Consider the following 19,334-nt stretch of genomic DNA (forward strand, 5'->3'; position numbering starts at 1 on the left):
ATTGGAATTTTTCGAACAAAGGAACATCTAAAATATAAGAAAAACAATTGCCCCCAAAAAATATTTTTCGAACAATTTTTGGATCAAAAAATTAAAAAAAAAAGAAAAGGGTGATGAAAATTTAAATGATGACGTCAATTTGATTTTTATCAAAAAAATGGGGGAAAAATTAATGTTGGATGATTATTCTTGACGTGGTCAATGGGAGACGTAGGATCCGCCGACGCACCTCTCGTCCACCGTTAAAATCTTCGGATTCATTATTCTTCTTCCCCCGGTTAATTCCCGTCCGATCCGATGCAGACCTCTCTTCTTCAGATCTGATCTGAACTGCCACCCGACTCGCCCACCTCCGTCGTCGTCGTCGTCGTCGTCGCCGGAGGCGAAGATGTACATGGCCTACGGATGGCCTGCGGCCATCCCCATTGAGAGTGGCGCATCCACCTCCTCTTTCCCCTCCGATCGGGTCGTCTACCTCAAGGCCATCAACCGCCTCCTCCTCGTTGTCTCCTCCACTCACCTCGAGCTCTGGAGCGCCTCCCAGGTACGCCTCGACGCTCCCCCACTCCTCCCGTCGCCTGGATTTCGTTTCTGTTTGACGCGTGCGCTCGATCCCGCAGCACAAGGTGAGATTGGGCAAGTACTTCAGGGACGCCGACTCCGTCGAAAGAGAGGGAGAGAATCTCCAAGCGATTTGGAGCTCTGATACCAAGTCGATCGCGGTTCTTGTAAGTGAGGACGGACTGATTCTTTGTCTCTAGCTGTTTGTGTTGGCCTGTATCCGATGATGTTTCTCGAGGGCCATAGTTCTAACTTGACATTCTTAATATATGGGTAAAATACGGAATCATTTTTTGTGTTTTGACGTCCTACGCTTTGGTCTGCTCTTTGTCAATTCTTATGCCTGCTGTGGTTCGGGAATTTGCATAGCATTACCACAGCGGTAGCGTCAATGTTCTGCGAGCACATCTCTATACCATCAAGGAACTGAAAAATATTTATGTACATGTCTAAATTAAAGCCGATTCCTACTATTGGCAATCAATATATTCCACTTCTTTTAAAATTAGCATATAAGGCTCAGTTGACTCTCTAGTCATTACTGAAGTTACCAGGGCTTTACAATTTGAATTCCGGATTTAGATGTTTGGGCTCTAGATTGTATTTACTTTCATAAACGTTGAGAAAATTAGTGTCTTAGTATTTCGTATCAAGGGTAACAGAAGTGAGATATCCATTATCAGTTTCAAGAATATTAAAGTAAATAATGTATATGGTAAACCAATCAAACCTTACCATGGTGTTGGAATAGAACGTCCTGTGTTCAAATTATGGTAGTATTGGTAACAGAGCAATTGTACTCTATGAGTTAATACATTCAAATGTTGGTATTGTTCCAACCCACTCAAGTCTGCTTGTGCAATTAATATTATTTTAGGATTCTTAGAAGTGCCATTATTTGAATTTTCTTATTTGTTTATTGGTTTTACTGCAGACTTCTTCATCATATTTACATATTTATAAAGTCCACTTTTCTGGAAAAAGACTTGTGATTGGTGGCAAGCAAACACCTGGTCCAGTTCTTGCTAATATCTTGCTGGTTATCATTGAGAAGGCACCCTTTTCAGAGAAAAATTTAGTAACGTATGATACCATTTCTGAATATCCAAGGCCTTTTATGGCTCATTCAAAAACTTAATTCTTGTTACTTTTTTCATCTTCCTGTCAGTTGCAATTTTGTATGTGATAGCAAAAACATGCTCCTTGGACTTTCTGATGGGCAAATACAACTTGTCTCATGGAATGGGGAGGTATTTGTGGTTGAGTTACTTTTTTAATGTTTTGGTAATTTATAACCTTTATCTCCATGAATCTGAAGTTTCTTTGCCTTTCTATTTCCATTTTTAGATGCAAGTTGTTTACCTGCTATTTCTTCTATATCCAGTTCCCTAGTAGCGTCAGACTTTGTTGCCAACCACCACATGCTGTACCAGATGTATCTTCGACTGCTCTTATAGAGGGGACTAGTGTTCAAGAGTCTACTCAATGCTGTCCTAGAAGTTCAGCTATTATCCAGCTAGAGTTGTCATCACAACTGAGATTGCTGGTAGTTTTGTTCTCAAGTTGCCAAATCGCTCTTTGTTCTATAAGTAAGAAGGGATTAAAGCAAACACAGTCTATTAAAGCTGAGAGATGGTTCAATACAGAGGATGCAGTGTGTGTTTCTGTTGCTTCTGATCAGCAGATCCTTGCAGTAGGCTGTAGTAGAGGTGTTGTGGAGTTATATGACCTGGCTGAGAATGCAACACTTCTACGAACAATATCATTGTATGACTGGGGGTAAGTCTCAGATACTGTAGTTAGGGTAGATTTCTACTTTGATATATTATTCTTTTCCCTGAGATATTTGTTTCCTGAAATTGTGTTATGAGAGGAAGATTGCTCCTTAATTGCATACATATCTGTTCCCCACATGTATTTGAATAAGTTGTGAAATTGTCTTTAATTTTGTTGAGTTGGAAGTTATATGATTATATTGCTTAATTATGTAATTGTTTTAGGAGTCTCACGTTATAGATTATAATTTTGTATATCTGCCGGTTAAATAATAAGAATTGAGAAATTATCTTAATTGACGATAACAAATGATGATAAAGTTGGGATTGTAAATTTAATATAAAAATGTTACATGATTATAGATGACGATAACTGAAGATGGTTATACATATATATATTTATGTATAAATGAAGAATTGTAAAGAACTTAAAGTTGTAATAAGAAATTATAATTTACTTTATTTCCTTGGCTTTTTAAATAAGATTAAATTCATGCACACCCACTTAGCCATTGGCTTAACTTTACATAGAGTTGTTCAGAGATCTTGACGTGTTGATTCCTGGTTTGTTTTATTTTCGTTTTGTTGTATTTATGTTTTGTTTCATATGTCATTTTATATGTATCGTTTTGTTGTCCATGAAACATATGATATATATACAGTTGATGAATTTTCTAGTAATTCTGTTTAGATGGTTCTTTAGGTTTCTTTTATTATATTGTCACCGAGTGGGTTACCTCCCAATGTGCGGGAATGACACCCTCGGGGCGTGACAAATTCAGTCCTGAATCGCTAGTTTGGTCATTAAATATTATGTTGGAGTCTTGTGTACATGAGTGTAATATTTCACTTTTTCTGAATTTAAAAATGCTTATTTCTCTTGACTTGGTACTAGAGATAGCTTCTTTTTTATAGGATTTCTTCCCTCATCCCATTCAAGGGGAGGCCACTGGTTTGATGTATTGCAGCTTCCCTCCTTGATTCAACTTCCTTTCCTCTCCCCATACTCTTGTGAAACTGGATCACTTCTGGTTATAGCACCATGCCACCATGGCCAGATCTGCATGATCACCTACCTGTTCATCTTAGCTCTACTCAGTATGAACAACATCTGACTAGTTTCATCCTTTTGTTGTGTTGTGATTTCTAGATCTTATCTTTTGTTTTGCATTAGATCTCCTTCTGTGCCCAAGGTGGAGCAATCAATAAGCCTTGCTTCTCCTTGTGACATAACTCAGCTACTCTTGTTTTGGTGTAGCTTTGCTCTGCTACAGGGTGCATTAGTGCTGTGGTGGAGAGCTTTGGCATTATTTTGGTGAAGTCATTAATTTCTATTTGTGGCACCACCAAGCATAACATATCTTCTTCAAACACCTAGGATTATTTATCTATTTGTGGATCTACTTTGGTACTTTGTACAGTTAGCTCGGCATCAACTAATATTAATATTCATAGTCCATACTCTGCCATGAAGGTAGTGTTGGAGTTAATAATATAGTCCTTCTGTCTAAAGTATTATGCTGCAATCTTTGTATATGTCTATGACTGTAATGTCTCTTTTTTCAATCTATTTTTTACTATTCTCATCATTCTTTTAGAATGATAAAAGCCACCAATATCACATTTCTAAATATGGTACAGAATCCTTTTTACTGTTGCATAAATCTAGATACCAACTTGTTTATAGGCTGCTAAAACAAACGGAGGGAGGATCCGCATGTCCAGTAGGGTCCTAGATGATAATTGGCAACTGGTGGAGACATTTCTTTGGCGCCACCCACTTAAAAAAAAATCTTCTTCTATACCTAAGTTTTGGTCTGATTCATTCGCTTTGTTATATAAAATATGGAGTATCAGTTTGCTTATAAACTTATGTATGATATGTAGCAAGTGTTTGATAACTTACAAAGTTCAAGATTAATATTTGGAATCCAAGTGAAGATTGCACACTTCCTGACGGAGACATTGGAAGTTCTTTTGGCATATGTGCTACGTGTGCGTCTGTGTTTTGCTATATGTTTTGTGCACACTTCCATTGTCTTTTGTTGAATTTTGCAAACCAGAAGAAATTGTTTTTCTTTCTTTCTTTCTTTTTGTATCAGGGAACTTATAAAATGTCTATTTACCTTACTATTACGATCAATGTTACTTGGTATCAGCGTGACATATCCACTAATATGATTGACTCACTTCATGAAAAAAAATCATAGAAGTAACTTTCCAATCTGAAAATGAGATGTATGAAACTTCATGATTCATCCTGTCAAAAGTAACAGTTTTCATGTAATTGATAAATTTTTTTGTTTAAGTTCCATAAATGGTCGAGTAGCTTTTATTTTCTGAAATTATAGTTCCCTTGTCCAGTCTATCTGAAGGTTATTGTTTTCTGTCCTTTACATGAAAAAGTAAAATGAGAGCTAGCTGCTTTATGAGTTACAGGTACTCTAAGGATGATACAGGTCCTGTTTCTTGTATAGCTTGGACACCAGATAATTGTGCATTAGCAGTGGGGTGGAAGTTTAGAGGGGTTACAGTTTGGTCTGCATCTGGCTGCCGTCTTATGTGCACGATTCGTCAAACTGGGTTGGGTTCAGTTTCATCTCCTTCGGTTAAATCTAATCAGGACTTGAAATTCGAACCTTTATTTGGTGGCACCTCACAAGTTCACTGGGATGAGTTTGGATACAAACTTTATGCAATTGAAGAAAGACCATTGGAGAGGATTTTAGCTTTTTCATTTGGAAAATGCTGCCTTAATAGAGGGCTTTCAGGCACTTCATATGCTCGTCAGATTATATATGGGGATGATAGAGTTCTCATCATACAGCCAGATGATACAGAAGAACTTAAAATTGTGCACCTTAATCTACCAGTAATGTCCTATTTGAATTCTTTGCTTTTGCAGATGGTTTAGTTATATTATAATTTACTAAGCCTATTGATACTTGTGAACCAGGTGTCTTATATATCACAAAATTGGCCTGTTCTACATGTTGTTGCTAGCAAAGATGGTATGTACTTGGCAGTTGCAGGTGTTCATGGTCTCATCCTCTATGATTTGCGGTTCAAAAAATGGCGTGTCTTTGGAGATGTTACTCAAGAGCAGAAAATTGAGTGCAAAGGCTTGTTATGGCTTGGCAAGATTATTGTTGTGTGTAACTATATTGAATCTTCCAACACGTGAGAACTTTAGCCTTTCTATTTCCTGTCATTTTCAATTTTCATAGCATTGCTGATGAATGATAATGAATGATCATTACCATTTAATATCTTCAAACTCAACAGAGGGTATCCAGCAATTCGGCATAGATTTGTTAACATGGATAATCTTCTTTTTATGTTTCTAAGCCTCTGTTGCTAATGTTTTTGATTAATTTTTTTTTGTCATTATGAGTTTCCTTTTAGGAATGCAGAGTTGAGTCACTAAACATTGTAATAGGAGAATTTGTCTTTTTTTGTGTCATATTTAATTGAACAATTTGTTTACATAAATCATATCAAGGCTTTAAATACTTGAGATAGCTATGTATAACTAGCATTTGTTATGTTTATATGTTAGATAAAAATAAGATATAAGAACACATACCTAGTGTTTTGCCTATATATTAGATAAAATTATTTGTTTAGACAGAATTAGTCATATTTAGAGATTTTACATTCAGTTTATGAATACATGTGGTTATCCTTTATAAAATACATATGCTATACAATATTTCTTTCCTTAGATTATACATGGTACCAAAGCCACTTGTTTAGCTTTATAGTTTTCCAGAAGAGGTATTCCTTTTTCTTTCTGTTTTTTTTTTCTGGTTGGGGGTGGGGAAGGGTACTAACTTCCCCCTCATCTATGGATCCTCTTTCCTTCCTCTCTCTCATCAATATGAAGCCTACTGTCTCTAATCAGCCTTTTTTCCTTGGTGAGCCTTAGCGACCCTTCCTCAAGATCCTTTACTTTCCACTTGAAGCCTTGCATATTCTGTGCTGCAATCTATATATGGTGGTGTCAGATCCCATTTGCAGCAGCTATCCTCACCTTCTTCTATGGCCTCAAGGGGCACTCCACCAACAACAGCCACATCTCCTCTACAGAACAAAACCAAGCTATGCAAACCAATTTTTTAATTTTTTGAATCATCTTCGCTTTTTCCGTCTACAACCATCTCCTTTCTTTTCCTTTGGCTTCTTCATATTTCATTTCTTCTTCTCTTCGATTGTTATGTTCATGCGTTGTTGCACCACTTAAAAGCTAGTGGAGACTTGAATAGAGAAAATATTCTGTTCTCATATTGCTAAACTCTAGTAAAGGATCAAGCTGTGCTTTCTTTCTTTCTATACCTATCTATCTTTCCTCCACAATTCTATTGAAAACATAGCTGACTATGTACTGCTCAGAGGATGAAAGGCTTGTCACCTGCATGCTTCATTTGATTAGGACAAAGGGATCATTTGTTGTGTGCTCCATTAATTCTGTATGCACGTTTCTTGTTTCATTATTATTGTGTCTACTTTATATTTTGCTTATAAAAGTTCTTTAGTCTGTGTAACAAGATGGACATAGATAACATGAACACTAGTTTGAGTGGGAATGTTATATAAAAGGTATAATAATTAACTTAGTTTAATACCTTATGCTGTTTTAGATAGATTAAGTTATTTAGATAGAATTAGTTAGAGGCTCTATGTTGAGTCAATAAATACATGTAGTTATTGACAAAACTATTTATTTAGATAGAACTAGTCATGTTGGGGGTTTATGTTTAATTTATAAATACATGTAATTACCCCCTATGCAATATATATGCAATACGATATTTCTTTCCCTAGATTCTACAAGTTAATTTAAAGACTTTTTGTGACAACGACTATTGTGCTATATGTCCAAACATTTGCTATTATAGGATTAAGTGCAATTTAACTACCCCCATTATAATATTTAGAAAGTTCTTCTGACGATCTATGAATTGCCCAAATCCTACTATGAATTTGTTAGATTCTAAAAGAGGTCTACATATTTTTGTAGGTATGAGTTGTTGTTTTATCCAAGATATCATCTTGATCAGAGCTCTTTACTTTATCGAAAGACATTACTTGGGAAACCAATTGTCATGGATGCGCTCCAAGATTATATACTTGTTACTTATCGCCCATTTGATGTTCATATTTTTCATGTGAAGATTTCAGGAGAACTATCACCTTCTAGTACTCCAATTCTTCAGGTAGTAAATTTGGTCCTTTTCTAATTGCCTCACAATAGCTTTGATTGCAACAGTTATAGCCTACAATCTGTGAAATAAAGACTTCTTTTGTGATTGAAATAATCAAATAAAGAACAGCTTTCTACAGTAAGGGAGCTTTCCATTATGACTGCAAAGAGCCATCCTGCATCAATGAGATTCATTCCTGATTTCACAGCAGAGAATTCATCAGAAAAGAACAATTCTCGAATTTTGGAGACCTTATCTCAACAACCCTCAAGGTATGTAGTCCTTTCCTTCAATATGTTATTAGGCTGAGGTTATAATTGTGATTGCTTATCATATCAGATGTTTAATACTGCGGGCAAATGGGGAACTTTCAGTTCTTGATTTGGATGATGGACATGAGCAGTTGCTATCTAATTCTGTTGAACTATTTTGGGTTACTTGTGGCCATTTTGAAGAGAAGTCAAATCTCATTGAGGAAGTTTCCTGGCTAGACTATGGGCATCAAGGAATGCAGGTATATGTGGACTATAATTATTTTTGGCAGTTTATTTCATAATTACATGCTTATGTCATTTGGAAAAGTTGATGCAAATGTTGCTTGTGTTTTCATTGGTTTGTTTCCTCTTGTATCTGTTCTCAATTGCCCTTTTAAAGTGTTAATCTCTATGTTACAGGTTTGGTATCCATCACCTGGAGTAGATCCTTTCATACAGGAGGATTTTTTGCAGGTATGTTTATATCTTGATGTTGGTGGATATTGTAATCTGTTTCTTGTAAGCTGTGAAGTATGCCCTTCCACCTCAAGTCAATATGGCTTAGGCACTCAGCAAGCATCAATACAACCTTATGATTATAAGCCTCAATGATAATGCACTGGTTTGTTTCATCTTGTAATTATCAAGATTTTGCATGAGAAATACCTTTTCTTGCTCTAGTTTGTTTTCAAGAGGTCAGCTAGCCAAAGAAAAGGTTTCTGATGCTGCCACATTGTACTAAAATATGCTAACTTAATAAATAGGTGAGCCAGTTTCTGATGCCACGTAGATGCATCTGCATTTTCTGTTTTCAACGATGCCAATTATAGGAGCATTCAATTTCTGCATAATTTTAAGCATCAATTGTGTTCCATATAAAACAACCATGATAGCTCAAGCACCCTTAAATCACCTCTTATGGGAAAGTTGTGGCTTGTGAGATGTCAGCATTTCATGCTTGGGCTGCCTTGGCCTTTTGTTTTTTGAGTCAAATCAAGGATTATTTTTCTTTTTTTTATCAAGTTAATTATGATTCAGTAATCTGTTTGTTGATTTTATTTTATGTTATATATTATTGTATTTCACATTGTAGCTGGATCCTGAACTTGAATTTGATCGAGAGGTTTATCCGTTGGGCCTTCTTCCAAACATAGGGGTTGTGGTTGGTGTGTCTCAGAGGATTTCATTTTCAGCCTGCTCAGAGTTCCCATGCTTTGAGCCTTCACCTCAAGCTCAAACCATTTTGCATTGTCTCCTACGCCATCTTCTTCAGGTACTGGTCTTCTTTCAAGCCTCACTGAAAGTGTTCAGATCTCTATGGCAATTCTTTAAGTAGCTATCCTTTTGTTGGTCGTCTTAGAAAACAACTAGGATAAGCTCTCTCAAATTGAGCCTGCATGGTTGAGGTTTAATATTTTTTCTTGTACAAGATAGATTAAAGGGAGTTTTGATTTATCAAGTTGAGATGGAAAATATACTTTCTATAACTATATGTCCCTTTCCTCTGAACAAAGTGCTTTTTGATGCAATTTCATTTTACATCATCATAATTCAATATTGTTTTAGTAGAACACTAATATAGAAAGATGTAAACAAGACAAATAAAAAAGATAATATGCATCTATCGTATGATAGGTGACAAAGACAGTGTTTTTTGATGCAATTTTCATCATCATAATTTAATATAATTTAGTACAACACTTAATAAAAAGATCTAAACAAGCAAAATGAAAAGGATAATATTAATCTACCACATGATAAGTGAAAAAAATCCAAATAATAAGCAAATTTCTTGTGCTTTATATGGTAACAAAAATTGTAATGCTTAGCTAAAATTCTTCAGAAAGAATTGATCTCTCTTGAAAGAAATGATTATTCTCAGCATGCCCCTATATAGAATAAGAGCAACGTCGTATGAACCATATGCATAAAAACCTCATTAATAGTTCTAGGTGAATTGCCAAGCTTGGTTTAACTTTAGGCTTTCCAATGGATATAAACCGTATTAAAAGCAATTAATCTAGGTCAGGCTTTTGATTCATTAAAAAATCTAGCAATCTGTTAACAATTTTTTATCCCAACCATTAGTTTACTTTTCTGCAAGTTCCGTGTATACCCAGCTAGCATACAAAGTGTATATTCTGACTATCTGTACCTAAACCTCCGTTGCTAGAATTGATAACTTGGCATTTAGCATTTGTTTAAACTCAATTTGGGTTTAATACATTGGATTAGTGTATTTGATTGACATTTTGACAAGCTTTGTTGCCTGGACTTTGTAATAAATATCGCTTGACCAATGAAAGCAGACAGCTAGTTAATGACTCAAATTATTTAGATCCGTTAGATTGAAACTTGAGGTTATTTAGTAGTTTTTGCAACCTTCGACTAGGTTTGTTAAATAGTCAAATTATTGGTGAGATGTAGGATGTTCTTTACAAGCTTAGAATCAAGGAAGCAGGATAGTTAAAATTCAGCTAAAATAAATGTGGCATGCTGAAGGCCTGAGATTGAGATTCTCACATTGGAGTTTCTTGTTTGCATTTCTTAATTAGAGGGGCAAAAATGAAGAAGCATTGCGCTTGGCATGCCTGTCAGCAGAAAAACCTCACTTTTCACACTGCCTAGAGTGGCTTCTCTTTACTGTATTTGAAGCTGAGATATCCAGGTATATGCTAAATTTGATGGAATTATGGAGTTTGTTATTCATTTAATATAGATAAACTATTATTTGCAATCTATTGTGAGTAGTTTGTGATTTTCCCTGGAGAAATTCCCTGGAGAATCTAAAGATAAAACTAAAGATACCATCTGCTTGCTCATCTTGAAGTTTAAACTATTATGCCTAAGATAATTATTCAAAACTTAAATTCATTCTCATAGTATCCCTATTCGTGAAATATGTTAATGATTTTAGTGCCATTGATACTTCATATCTTTTGTTTTTTGTGTGCCTATTTATCGACTATCTTATTTTTCAATGTTAATCATTGTTTTCATTTATTTATGTGTTCCAACGCACCTAATGCTTTTGGATGCCATCTCTACTATGGAAACAACACCTGCCTAGTGTTAATTAACTAATTCATTCTCACACCAGAATCTGGAATTCTATTGCTAACTAAAAGATGTCCATTAGAAACATCGTTGCAACCATAGTTAAGGTATGTTGGGATTAAAAATTTTCATGACTTTGGGTAGAGAGTGGTTCGGCAAAGCCAAGGTACACCACAAGATGTCCGTGCATAATTTGGGAGGAGAAGCCTTCTTGCACTATGAACTCTTGAGGAAGAGTGGTTGGGGCTTGATGCCACAAAATCTCCACATTATGATCAAGTATGGTGCTCCTCCTTATGCAGCCAGATCTTTAGAGGCAGGAGGTCATTGGGGCTTGCAGGAACTAGCCGATTGCAGTGGAGAATCTGTCGCTGTTGTGGCAGGAGAGGGAAGTAGCAGAAACCTTATTGGAGAACTTTTTGCCCCTTCTCAATTCAAAATTCCTTCTTTGTGTTATGATTGATGCTGATGTCTTTTCTTTTTACGATCTGCTCATACCATAAAACTGACTCATTAACTTTGTCAATCCCAACTCTTGATTCAAAATATTTTAGACTAAGTTAATGGTGTTCCACTCATCTAAACCTTTAGACCCCCTTCATTAGCTTTTTTAAACCCAATCATTGACTCTCCATGGGAAATTGGAACTAAATTAAGGTGACATTTCTCATCAAACTTATTTTTCTCCTCTTATTTTTGTACTTTCCCAACATTATTGAACTTTCCCTTTCTATTCACTGCTATGTTTTTCATATCTTATTTCTTTTTTGTTTTGTTTTGCTTAATATTACATTTATGTGCAGGTTCACTGACAGTATTTCTTTTACTTGTTGATTTCTGAAACCTTCCTTCAGTTAATGCCTAATCCCTGTGTCTTGCCAATAATAGAATTTGATTTGTGTAGGTTACTAAAACCTTTTTACATCATCTACTTAGAAAAGAATAACGTGTCTGAATCCTAGACCTTTCTATTCTTAATATTTTCCACATCTTGAGATCCTAGGTGTGTCTACTTTAGCAAATGCTGTCAAGAACCATTAAATGTACAAAAGCCTTTCTTATAAATACCTTGTATAAACTAACTAATAAGCCGAACATAGTTCCATTTGAGAAATGAATCCAATCAAGTTTATGCTTATAACATTAACTAGCAAAATATCACTTTAATAGTGTGCTTGAGTAATATCAGTGATAAAGTTTGCTTAATTACAATGTTTTAATTATGATTCTTTTTTTGGTTATTAGGAAATGTAATATATTTGCTAAAATTTATGGTTCTCCAATTTTACTTCACCTTGCATGCTGCCTATTAAGGATCATGGGATATACTATTCCCTCACAATATACCTTGCTTTTTAAAATGTTTCCAGAGCACATTTTAAAATAAAGATTCTACTATCTAGATATGATGCATTTCACCTGCTTTACCTCTCATGAGTTTGATTTTATATGGCTTTTGCTACTAATGTCATAGGCAAAATGCAACCAAGGATCAGTTATCCTCAGTGATGTCACATTCAGGCAATTCACTCTTAGATAAGACATGCAGATTAATAAAGAATTTCCCAGAATATTTGGAAGTTGTTGTTAGTGTTGCAAGGAAAACAGATGGTCGCCATTGGGCTGATTTATTCTCTGCTGCTGGAAGATCAACCGAGTATGTTCACATATTACCTATAGATATCTTTTCATTGTTAAATTTACTAAAATACCTTAATTTGGTTATTTTATATGTGAGATCGGTCTTTCCTTCATATAAGTTACCGGTTTATTCATACCTAGTCTCTTTATAAGTTTGCTTTCACTTGTTATTCCAAGAGGTATCTGACATATAGTTCTTTGGCAGTATAGGCATGAAGGTGATTTATTATAGTAACATGATATATCATTATTAGCTTATCAATACGCCTGACCCAGTGATTGAAATCTTTAGTTTGTACTCTTAAGTCTTAAAACCATGATATTTACTCTTCTACCGATGCTAAATCCTGGAAGTGTGCAGATTACCAACAAAATAGCATTTCTACCAGTTAAGTTTGTTAGCAACTAAGTCTGATTGTCTCAGTAATGCAAGGTAACTTATGTTCTATTCAGCTGACAAGCTATATTTGAAAGGTATCTCATATATTTGTTATGCCTTCTTGCAAACAACTGCAGAGCACCAAAAATTATGGTTTATGAGTGGATGTTGTCATTCAAATTTCAAAGAATTTATACTTAACTAAATTGGAAATCCTGGCTAATTATTTTTTTCTTCTTTTGATTAATATGAACATATAAATTTATGATTTCACCACATATGTTTTTTAATTCCATTTCACCTTGTAACAAATTGATTTTATCCACGAAGGTTGTTTGAAGAGTGCTTCCAACGAAGATGGTACAGGACAGCTGCTTGCTATATACTGGTAATAATAATCAAATGTGATTTGTCTGTTTTTTTAAGAAACATCTGTGTTGTACATGTTTCAGTTGCAAAATCTTTTCTTTTCATCCTACTGAATTGATGAACTGTCTACTGGTAATTAACTCAACACTTCCTACTCTAGTTCCTTATCTTAAGAATTTAACAATATGGAATGGGATTCCTGAATAGCTTTAACTTGTGATATAAAACTTAATATGATGTTAAAGTATATTTTGTGTTTGGATCTTACCAGTAACTAAAAGAATGCCCCCTGTTAAGTTCAGTCAATCCAAGTGTTGAGCTGGATTAATCTCTCCACTCCAAACTTTAAGATCTTATTCGATGCTAGATTGAGATGCCTGGTTGTAACTAGAAAATTTCTGTATTTGCCGATGCAATGTGTCATATGAGTTTTAGTCACCCACCAATCAAGAAAAGGGGGAGAAAGCTGAACTAGAAGAGAAGACAGGAAAAGTAAGGAGGAATATGATTCACCAAGGAAAAGGAAAAGGAGATTGATGCATGCTAACCGTAAGTGTATGATTATTGTCAAGTAATAAAAATATCATCCTCTGAGACCGTGTTGTTGACTACCAGTTTACGCACAAAGTAGACTATCTAGACGAATCGAAATGAGGGAATTGCTGTAAAATTAAAGCAAACTAAGAAATCTAAATGACAGTGATGGGAAAACCAAATCTTAAGATAATTCTAGGGTTTTAGTTTCATCACAATGAGTGCTGACAATATCCTTATAACTCCCTCTCTTATAATATCATATTGTTCTTGAAGGTGATTTGTCCTAGATAGATCATTTACGTTCTGTGACAATCAATGTTATCTTCAAAAGAATTTGAACTACTTGCGTGTTCAAAAACTTAAATCCAATTTTATAGTTCCGAGATTAAAGTTCATCTCTCAGTTCATCTCCTAACCTCTAATTTATGCAAACACACGCTAATACATTCACAATTAAACATGCTAAAACTGAATTAAGAAAGATCTTATGATTAATAAAAGAGAAAAGTCACAAACTCAATGTTAACAACCTACTCTCTAATCCTAGAATAAGGAAAATTACTTCATAAGATTAGAGATATAAGTCATTGGCATCTGGTATCTCCTTTGATGTCATGGATACGACTTCCTCTTCGATCCCCTCTCACCCCCTTCTAGCCACCGTCCCTTGTTTCCTTTTATAGTTTCAGAACCTAATAGAGTTCCCTAAAAATTTGGACAAACCTAACATAATTTTCTAAAAATAAGAGGTGGCTAACATAATTTTCTAAAAATAAGGTGAGACTAATAGAATTTTTTAAAAATAAGGGGAGGCGCCGTCTTGAAGCCTTAACAATCCACAGGCGTGGAATGTTCCACGGGTTGGTCGTGGATAATTCTGCCTTGATTTTCTTCGTTGCTCAGTATGGACCACGGTCGTGGTAGCTACCACAAGCTAACCATGATTCTTGTTGCGTGCCCCAGTTTGTTGCTCCATGGCAGCCTCTTCTTCCATGATGGTCCACGACTGTGGTGGCTACCATGGGCTGGCCATAGATAATTTTGTCATGCATTTCTTTTGACTTTGTGTCTCCAAACATGCTCCAATGCCAAAAATATTCACTTCTTGTCAATATAAAATACAAACCGTAGTCATCCGAACTAAAAAGATGAAATGAATGTAAATGCAAGAAGTTCACACAAAATATGCTCATGTCATGCAACGAATGCATGCTAAATAAGATCGAAAATATATGCATAATTCACACACATCAAAGACACACATCAGAGACTGCTCCTTGAAAAAGAAGATGACAAAGATGAGGTCTTATCTGGTTTTATCCTCTACAAACCAATAAACTTTAGTGTTTCCTGAGGAAGAGTGTTTGATGGCCTTTCCCAATTGTGAGCTCACATGCTAATCCTTCCTCACTGAGCTAGTGATGAACGCTCTTTGATGTGATCTTCATCATATTCAACACCTTTGAGATCCCTTGATTTCAATGAGATTTGGGTGTTGGCACATGAGCAGAACAATTCTTACTTGTACCTGCTAGATGAAACAAAATTAAAGCATGGTGTAGTCTCTTGGCATACAAGTGAGGAAAAGCTCTGAAATTTCAGTCACATTCGTTTCACTTCTTAGCTCAAGAATTAGGGGTTCACAGTTTCTTATGGGTATGAGTACTGGTGCCAATTCTGACTGTGTTAGTATGAGGCGGTATTGTTTGACACCATGGAGGGGAAAGAAGAGGAAGGAGACGGACATGATATTGCTTCAATAGACTTAGCCATGGAACTGAAATGCTTGTGCTTGATTTGTTGCCACATTGTGGTTGGGTTCTTCATCTCCATGTGTGCTAAAACCACCATGTTATTTGTATCTGCAAGAATGAACTCGAGATTTAAGTCCGTTCTCGAGAACATGAAAATGTTGGAAGCATTTTTCCTAATAGTTGAAGCTTTTGGGATAAGTGGTTACTTATCCCGGGAAATAAACTCTAGCATTATAAAAAGAAGTGATATAGTGAAGCTTCACATTTTTAAATTTAATTGCCAATGTTCAACTTTGTTAATATTAGATGATTTTTCATTTGCAATTTTTGCCTATAGTCTGTTTATGCTTTTATACATTGTCTAGGTTATAGCTAAATTAGAAGGTCCTGCTGTGAGCCAGTACTGTGCCCTTCGCCTACTTCAAGTAAGACATTCTACATCTAAGATCTTCATAGATTAATTGGCAAAAAACAAAAAGAAAAAATGAATCTTTAAATGCACTTGTAATATTGCAGGCAACACTTGATGAGTCTTTGTATGAACTTGCTGGCGAATTGGTACAGTTTCATAACATATGGCCTCTTTCAGTTGCCATTGCCCATATACTTGATCTCTTGCATAAAGTACTTACACAAAATGAAAACTCAGGTACGGTTCTTGCTTAGATCTGGAAGAGAGTATGAAAATTTGGCTACAGAATCTGACAGACTCTCTCCTAAATTTCTGGGCTATTTTCTTTTTCGCTCGACATCCCACAAGCAATCATCTGACTTGAGAAGGTACAGGGGTATCTCCGACTTTATTATTTTCCTCTTTAATCTGGAATAACCTCCAAAAGGTGTATTCCAATTTTTTGTTTGTTTGAGCAGCAACTCGTTCAAAGAGCTTAGCCCACATATTGCATCTGTTAAGAATATTTTAGAGAGCCATGCCACCCATTTGATGTCTGGAAAAGAACTTTCAAAGCTTGTAGCATTCGTTAAGGGTACACAATTTGATCTTGTGGTGAGCTTTTTTCCTCAGCTTCGGCCCCTATCTTCAATTCCCACTTTGTTTCCATGAACCACTATGTAGCTTAACATAAATTATGCCCAACTTCAGGAATATCTTCAGCGGGAAAGACAAGGCAGTGCTCGGTTGGAGAATTTTGCATCAGGTCTTGAACTAATTGGGCAAAAGGTATTAGCTTTGACAGATATAGTGAATCTGGTTTTGCCGAAGGTTTTCTTTTGGCTTTTGCCAATTTATTTGCAGATTTAGTCTATATTTGGGGTAATTATGCCAAAGGGGAGAACTACACCGGGACATAGTTTCAGGGTTTTGTTTCGCTAATGGTTTCCTTTTTGTCTCCCTCATGAGTAGGTCAATTTGCTTAATCTTATTTAATGTTTTCTGCTGTTGTGACTGCTCTTTTGTTATAAATTTCTGTCATTATTATCAGAAATTGAAAGGGATGAAACAGAAGCTCAGAATATAGATTAACCTAGCAAAATAGATAAACAATATAATTTGTATGTTATGAATTCTTTTCTTTGTAAACTGAATCATAGAAGAGACAATTTAACTGAAGACTATCAAAAGACCATCAACTGTAGAATTAGTTGTCATTCAGAAATGTTATGGATAAGTTCCCAGGGAATGATAATTGCTTGTCTGAGTAGATTATTTAATAACTTAGTAATTTTTAGATGACTTGTACTTTTTTACATTGATTTCATAATTTTTTTAATGATTTGTACGTTTTTACATTTTGGTTTATGATCAATTTATTCCCATGCAACTTCAATAAGCTTCAGAGTTTCTAATTTGCTAAATGTGACTAAATATGACAATTAGCTAATAATCATCAACTGCTAGAATACATCCTGCCTCATATTTTCTGTCCACAGCTCCAAATGGATACCCTCCAAAGCCGATTGGACGCCGAATTTCTTTTGGCACATATGTGCTCTGTCAAATTTAAGGAGTGGATTGTAGTTCTTGCTACTCTACTGAGGCGTGCAGAGGTATTTCTATATTTGCTTTTTTTAATATATATATACATGATATGTGTTCCCCTTGCATGTCTCAAGTCTTTTCTGGAAAACAAACAAATGCAACAATAAACCTACATGGAGCAGTTGCTTTGTGAATTTTCCTTCTCTTACTGTAGTATTTCTTCCATGTATTGATATTGAAATGGTTCATGGATTATTTTGCTCTTACTCATGAAGAATCTCACTATCGATTTATCTTGGTACAAGTATAGGGTATGTTGCAATTGCTTTGCATGAGCTTTTCTCAAAGGAATTACATGCATGATATAATCATATTTAGATAGTTTGTTTTTTTTTAAAACCTCTATCATATTAGACAATTGGGTGCGGATGGAAAACTGGCTGACTCCCAGTATACATATATATATATATATATATATATATATATATATATATATATATTCTAGTAAAAAAATCTCCTTTTGCTTTGCTCCTCTCACTCCCTTTTGTGCATTTTCTCCCTTTTCTTTCATCTCTCTAAGGAAACAGCCTATATCTTTCTGTTTACTCATGAGTTTGGAGTTTGGGTTTCTCTCCTTTTCTTAGGCTTTTGCAACTAATGCCGTTTGTTTTTTCATATTTACTTCAGAGTACATTTATTGCAGTTTGGAGGCAGAGCTTTTGAGAATCTAACTTAATTTTGCTTCCGTTCAGGTTCTTGTCGATCTTTTCCGCTATGACTTGCGCTTGTGGAATGCCTACAGCCGGACACTCCAGGTTACATTGCATCCTCTGTGTTACACTTTCATTTGAATCTTGGATTCCCCTAACATGTTCATCAAATTCCAGTCACATGCTGCATTCCATGATTACCTTGATCTCCTCCACATGTTGGAGGAGCAACTTGCTTCGTTATCGAATCTGAAACTGCAGAATGGGTCTGCTGCTGTGTCTGACCCATCATCAAGTTAACTGTAATTATAATCTTCACCCTCACCACTCAGTTTGCATTTATTGATGATCATAAGGATCTATTCTTGGACAGATGGGGGAATCATTTCGTTGAGGATGTAAATAGCTCACAGCAAATGCATTCGTAGTGGATTTTATTTTATTTTTTTCCCCTTTTCATTTCCTTGGAATAAAAGATGCTCCAGAGTTCAGAGTTTGTTTGTAATATCTTGTATGGAGAGTGATTCTACCTTTCGACATGTTTCAATGTGCGTATATTTCATGAGAGTTTAGGGTATTAGGGTTGAGTATATCTGAAAATGCCTGTTCATCTTGTAACACTTTAGATAAGATTATCCTTTTAAAAATATTTTAGTTTTCACAATTTGTACTGAACTGACGATCTTGATTTAGGGTCTGGCTATGAATTTCCTAACTCTCATTTATTTGCCCCTTTTAAATCCCCGTTTTCAGAGTTTAATGAGGTGAGATACCATTTTATGGGCAGCACTTAAATTAATTAAATATTGGCCAGCAAGTTCGTTCTACTTAACTAAATCAGCTTTAATATGTTCATAAATATGTTAATTGGAAAATATTTTTTAATTTATCAAAATTAATTTAACTTCATAAATATGTTAATTCGTGCCTGATGAATCTTTTTTTTTTTAAATTTTTTAATTTTGTCCTTAGTAATTGTATTTCGAATTAAGTTAATCGCGTGCCCAAATAAATAATTTTAAAATTTTGGAAAATCATTTCGGGAAAACACGTGGATAAATGCTAATTATTTGTATTTTTTTAAAAAAAATAAAATTACGAAAAATGAAAAGCAAAAAGAAAGCAGAGTCGGAGTTCCACCTCCTCCCGGTTCT

General features: G+C 35.2%; 1 protein-coding gene across 2 annotated transcripts; it reads left to right on the forward strand.

Annotated features, from left to right (window-relative positions):
• The first annotated feature begins 334 nt into the window (after window positions 1–334).
• LOC141822107 (uncharacterized) lies at window positions 335–18,844 on the forward strand. Of its 2 annotated transcripts, XM_074709533.1 has the most exons (23): window positions 335–544; window positions 621–728; window positions 1,496–1,644; window positions 1,730–1,811; window positions 1,946–2,340; window positions 4,776–5,208; window positions 5,293–5,516; window positions 7,357–7,552; window positions 7,670–7,812; window positions 7,880–8,054; window positions 8,215–8,268; window positions 8,888–9,067; window positions 10,350–10,462; window positions 12,326–12,508; window positions 13,202–13,259; window positions 15,897–15,956; window positions 16,048–16,089; window positions 16,181–16,311; window positions 16,402–16,537; window positions 16,634–16,711; window positions 17,422–17,538; window positions 18,223–18,285; window positions 18,358–18,844. In XM_074709533.1, the coding sequence occupies exons 1-23, from the start codon at window positions 389–391 to the stop codon at window positions 18,478–18,480; spliced, it is 3,399 nt and encodes a 1,132-aa protein (XP_074565634.1). In that variant the 5' UTR covers window positions 335–388; the 3' UTR covers window positions 18,481–18,844. The 2 variants fall into 2 exon arrangements, with proteins under 2 accessions (XP_074565634.1, XP_074565635.1); XM_074709534.1 differs by lacking the exon at window positions 621–728.
• Window positions 18,845–19,334: the final 490 nt, after the last annotated feature.

This window comes from Curcuma longa, chromosome 2 (assembly GCF_044706935.1).
Source record: "Curcuma longa cultivar G26 ecotype Majalengka, Jawa Barat chromosome 2, ITB_CL_G26_1.1, whole genome shotgun sequence".
Classification (NCBI taxonomy): Eukaryota; Viridiplantae; Streptophyta; class Magnoliopsida; order Zingiberales; family Zingiberaceae; genus Curcuma; species Curcuma longa.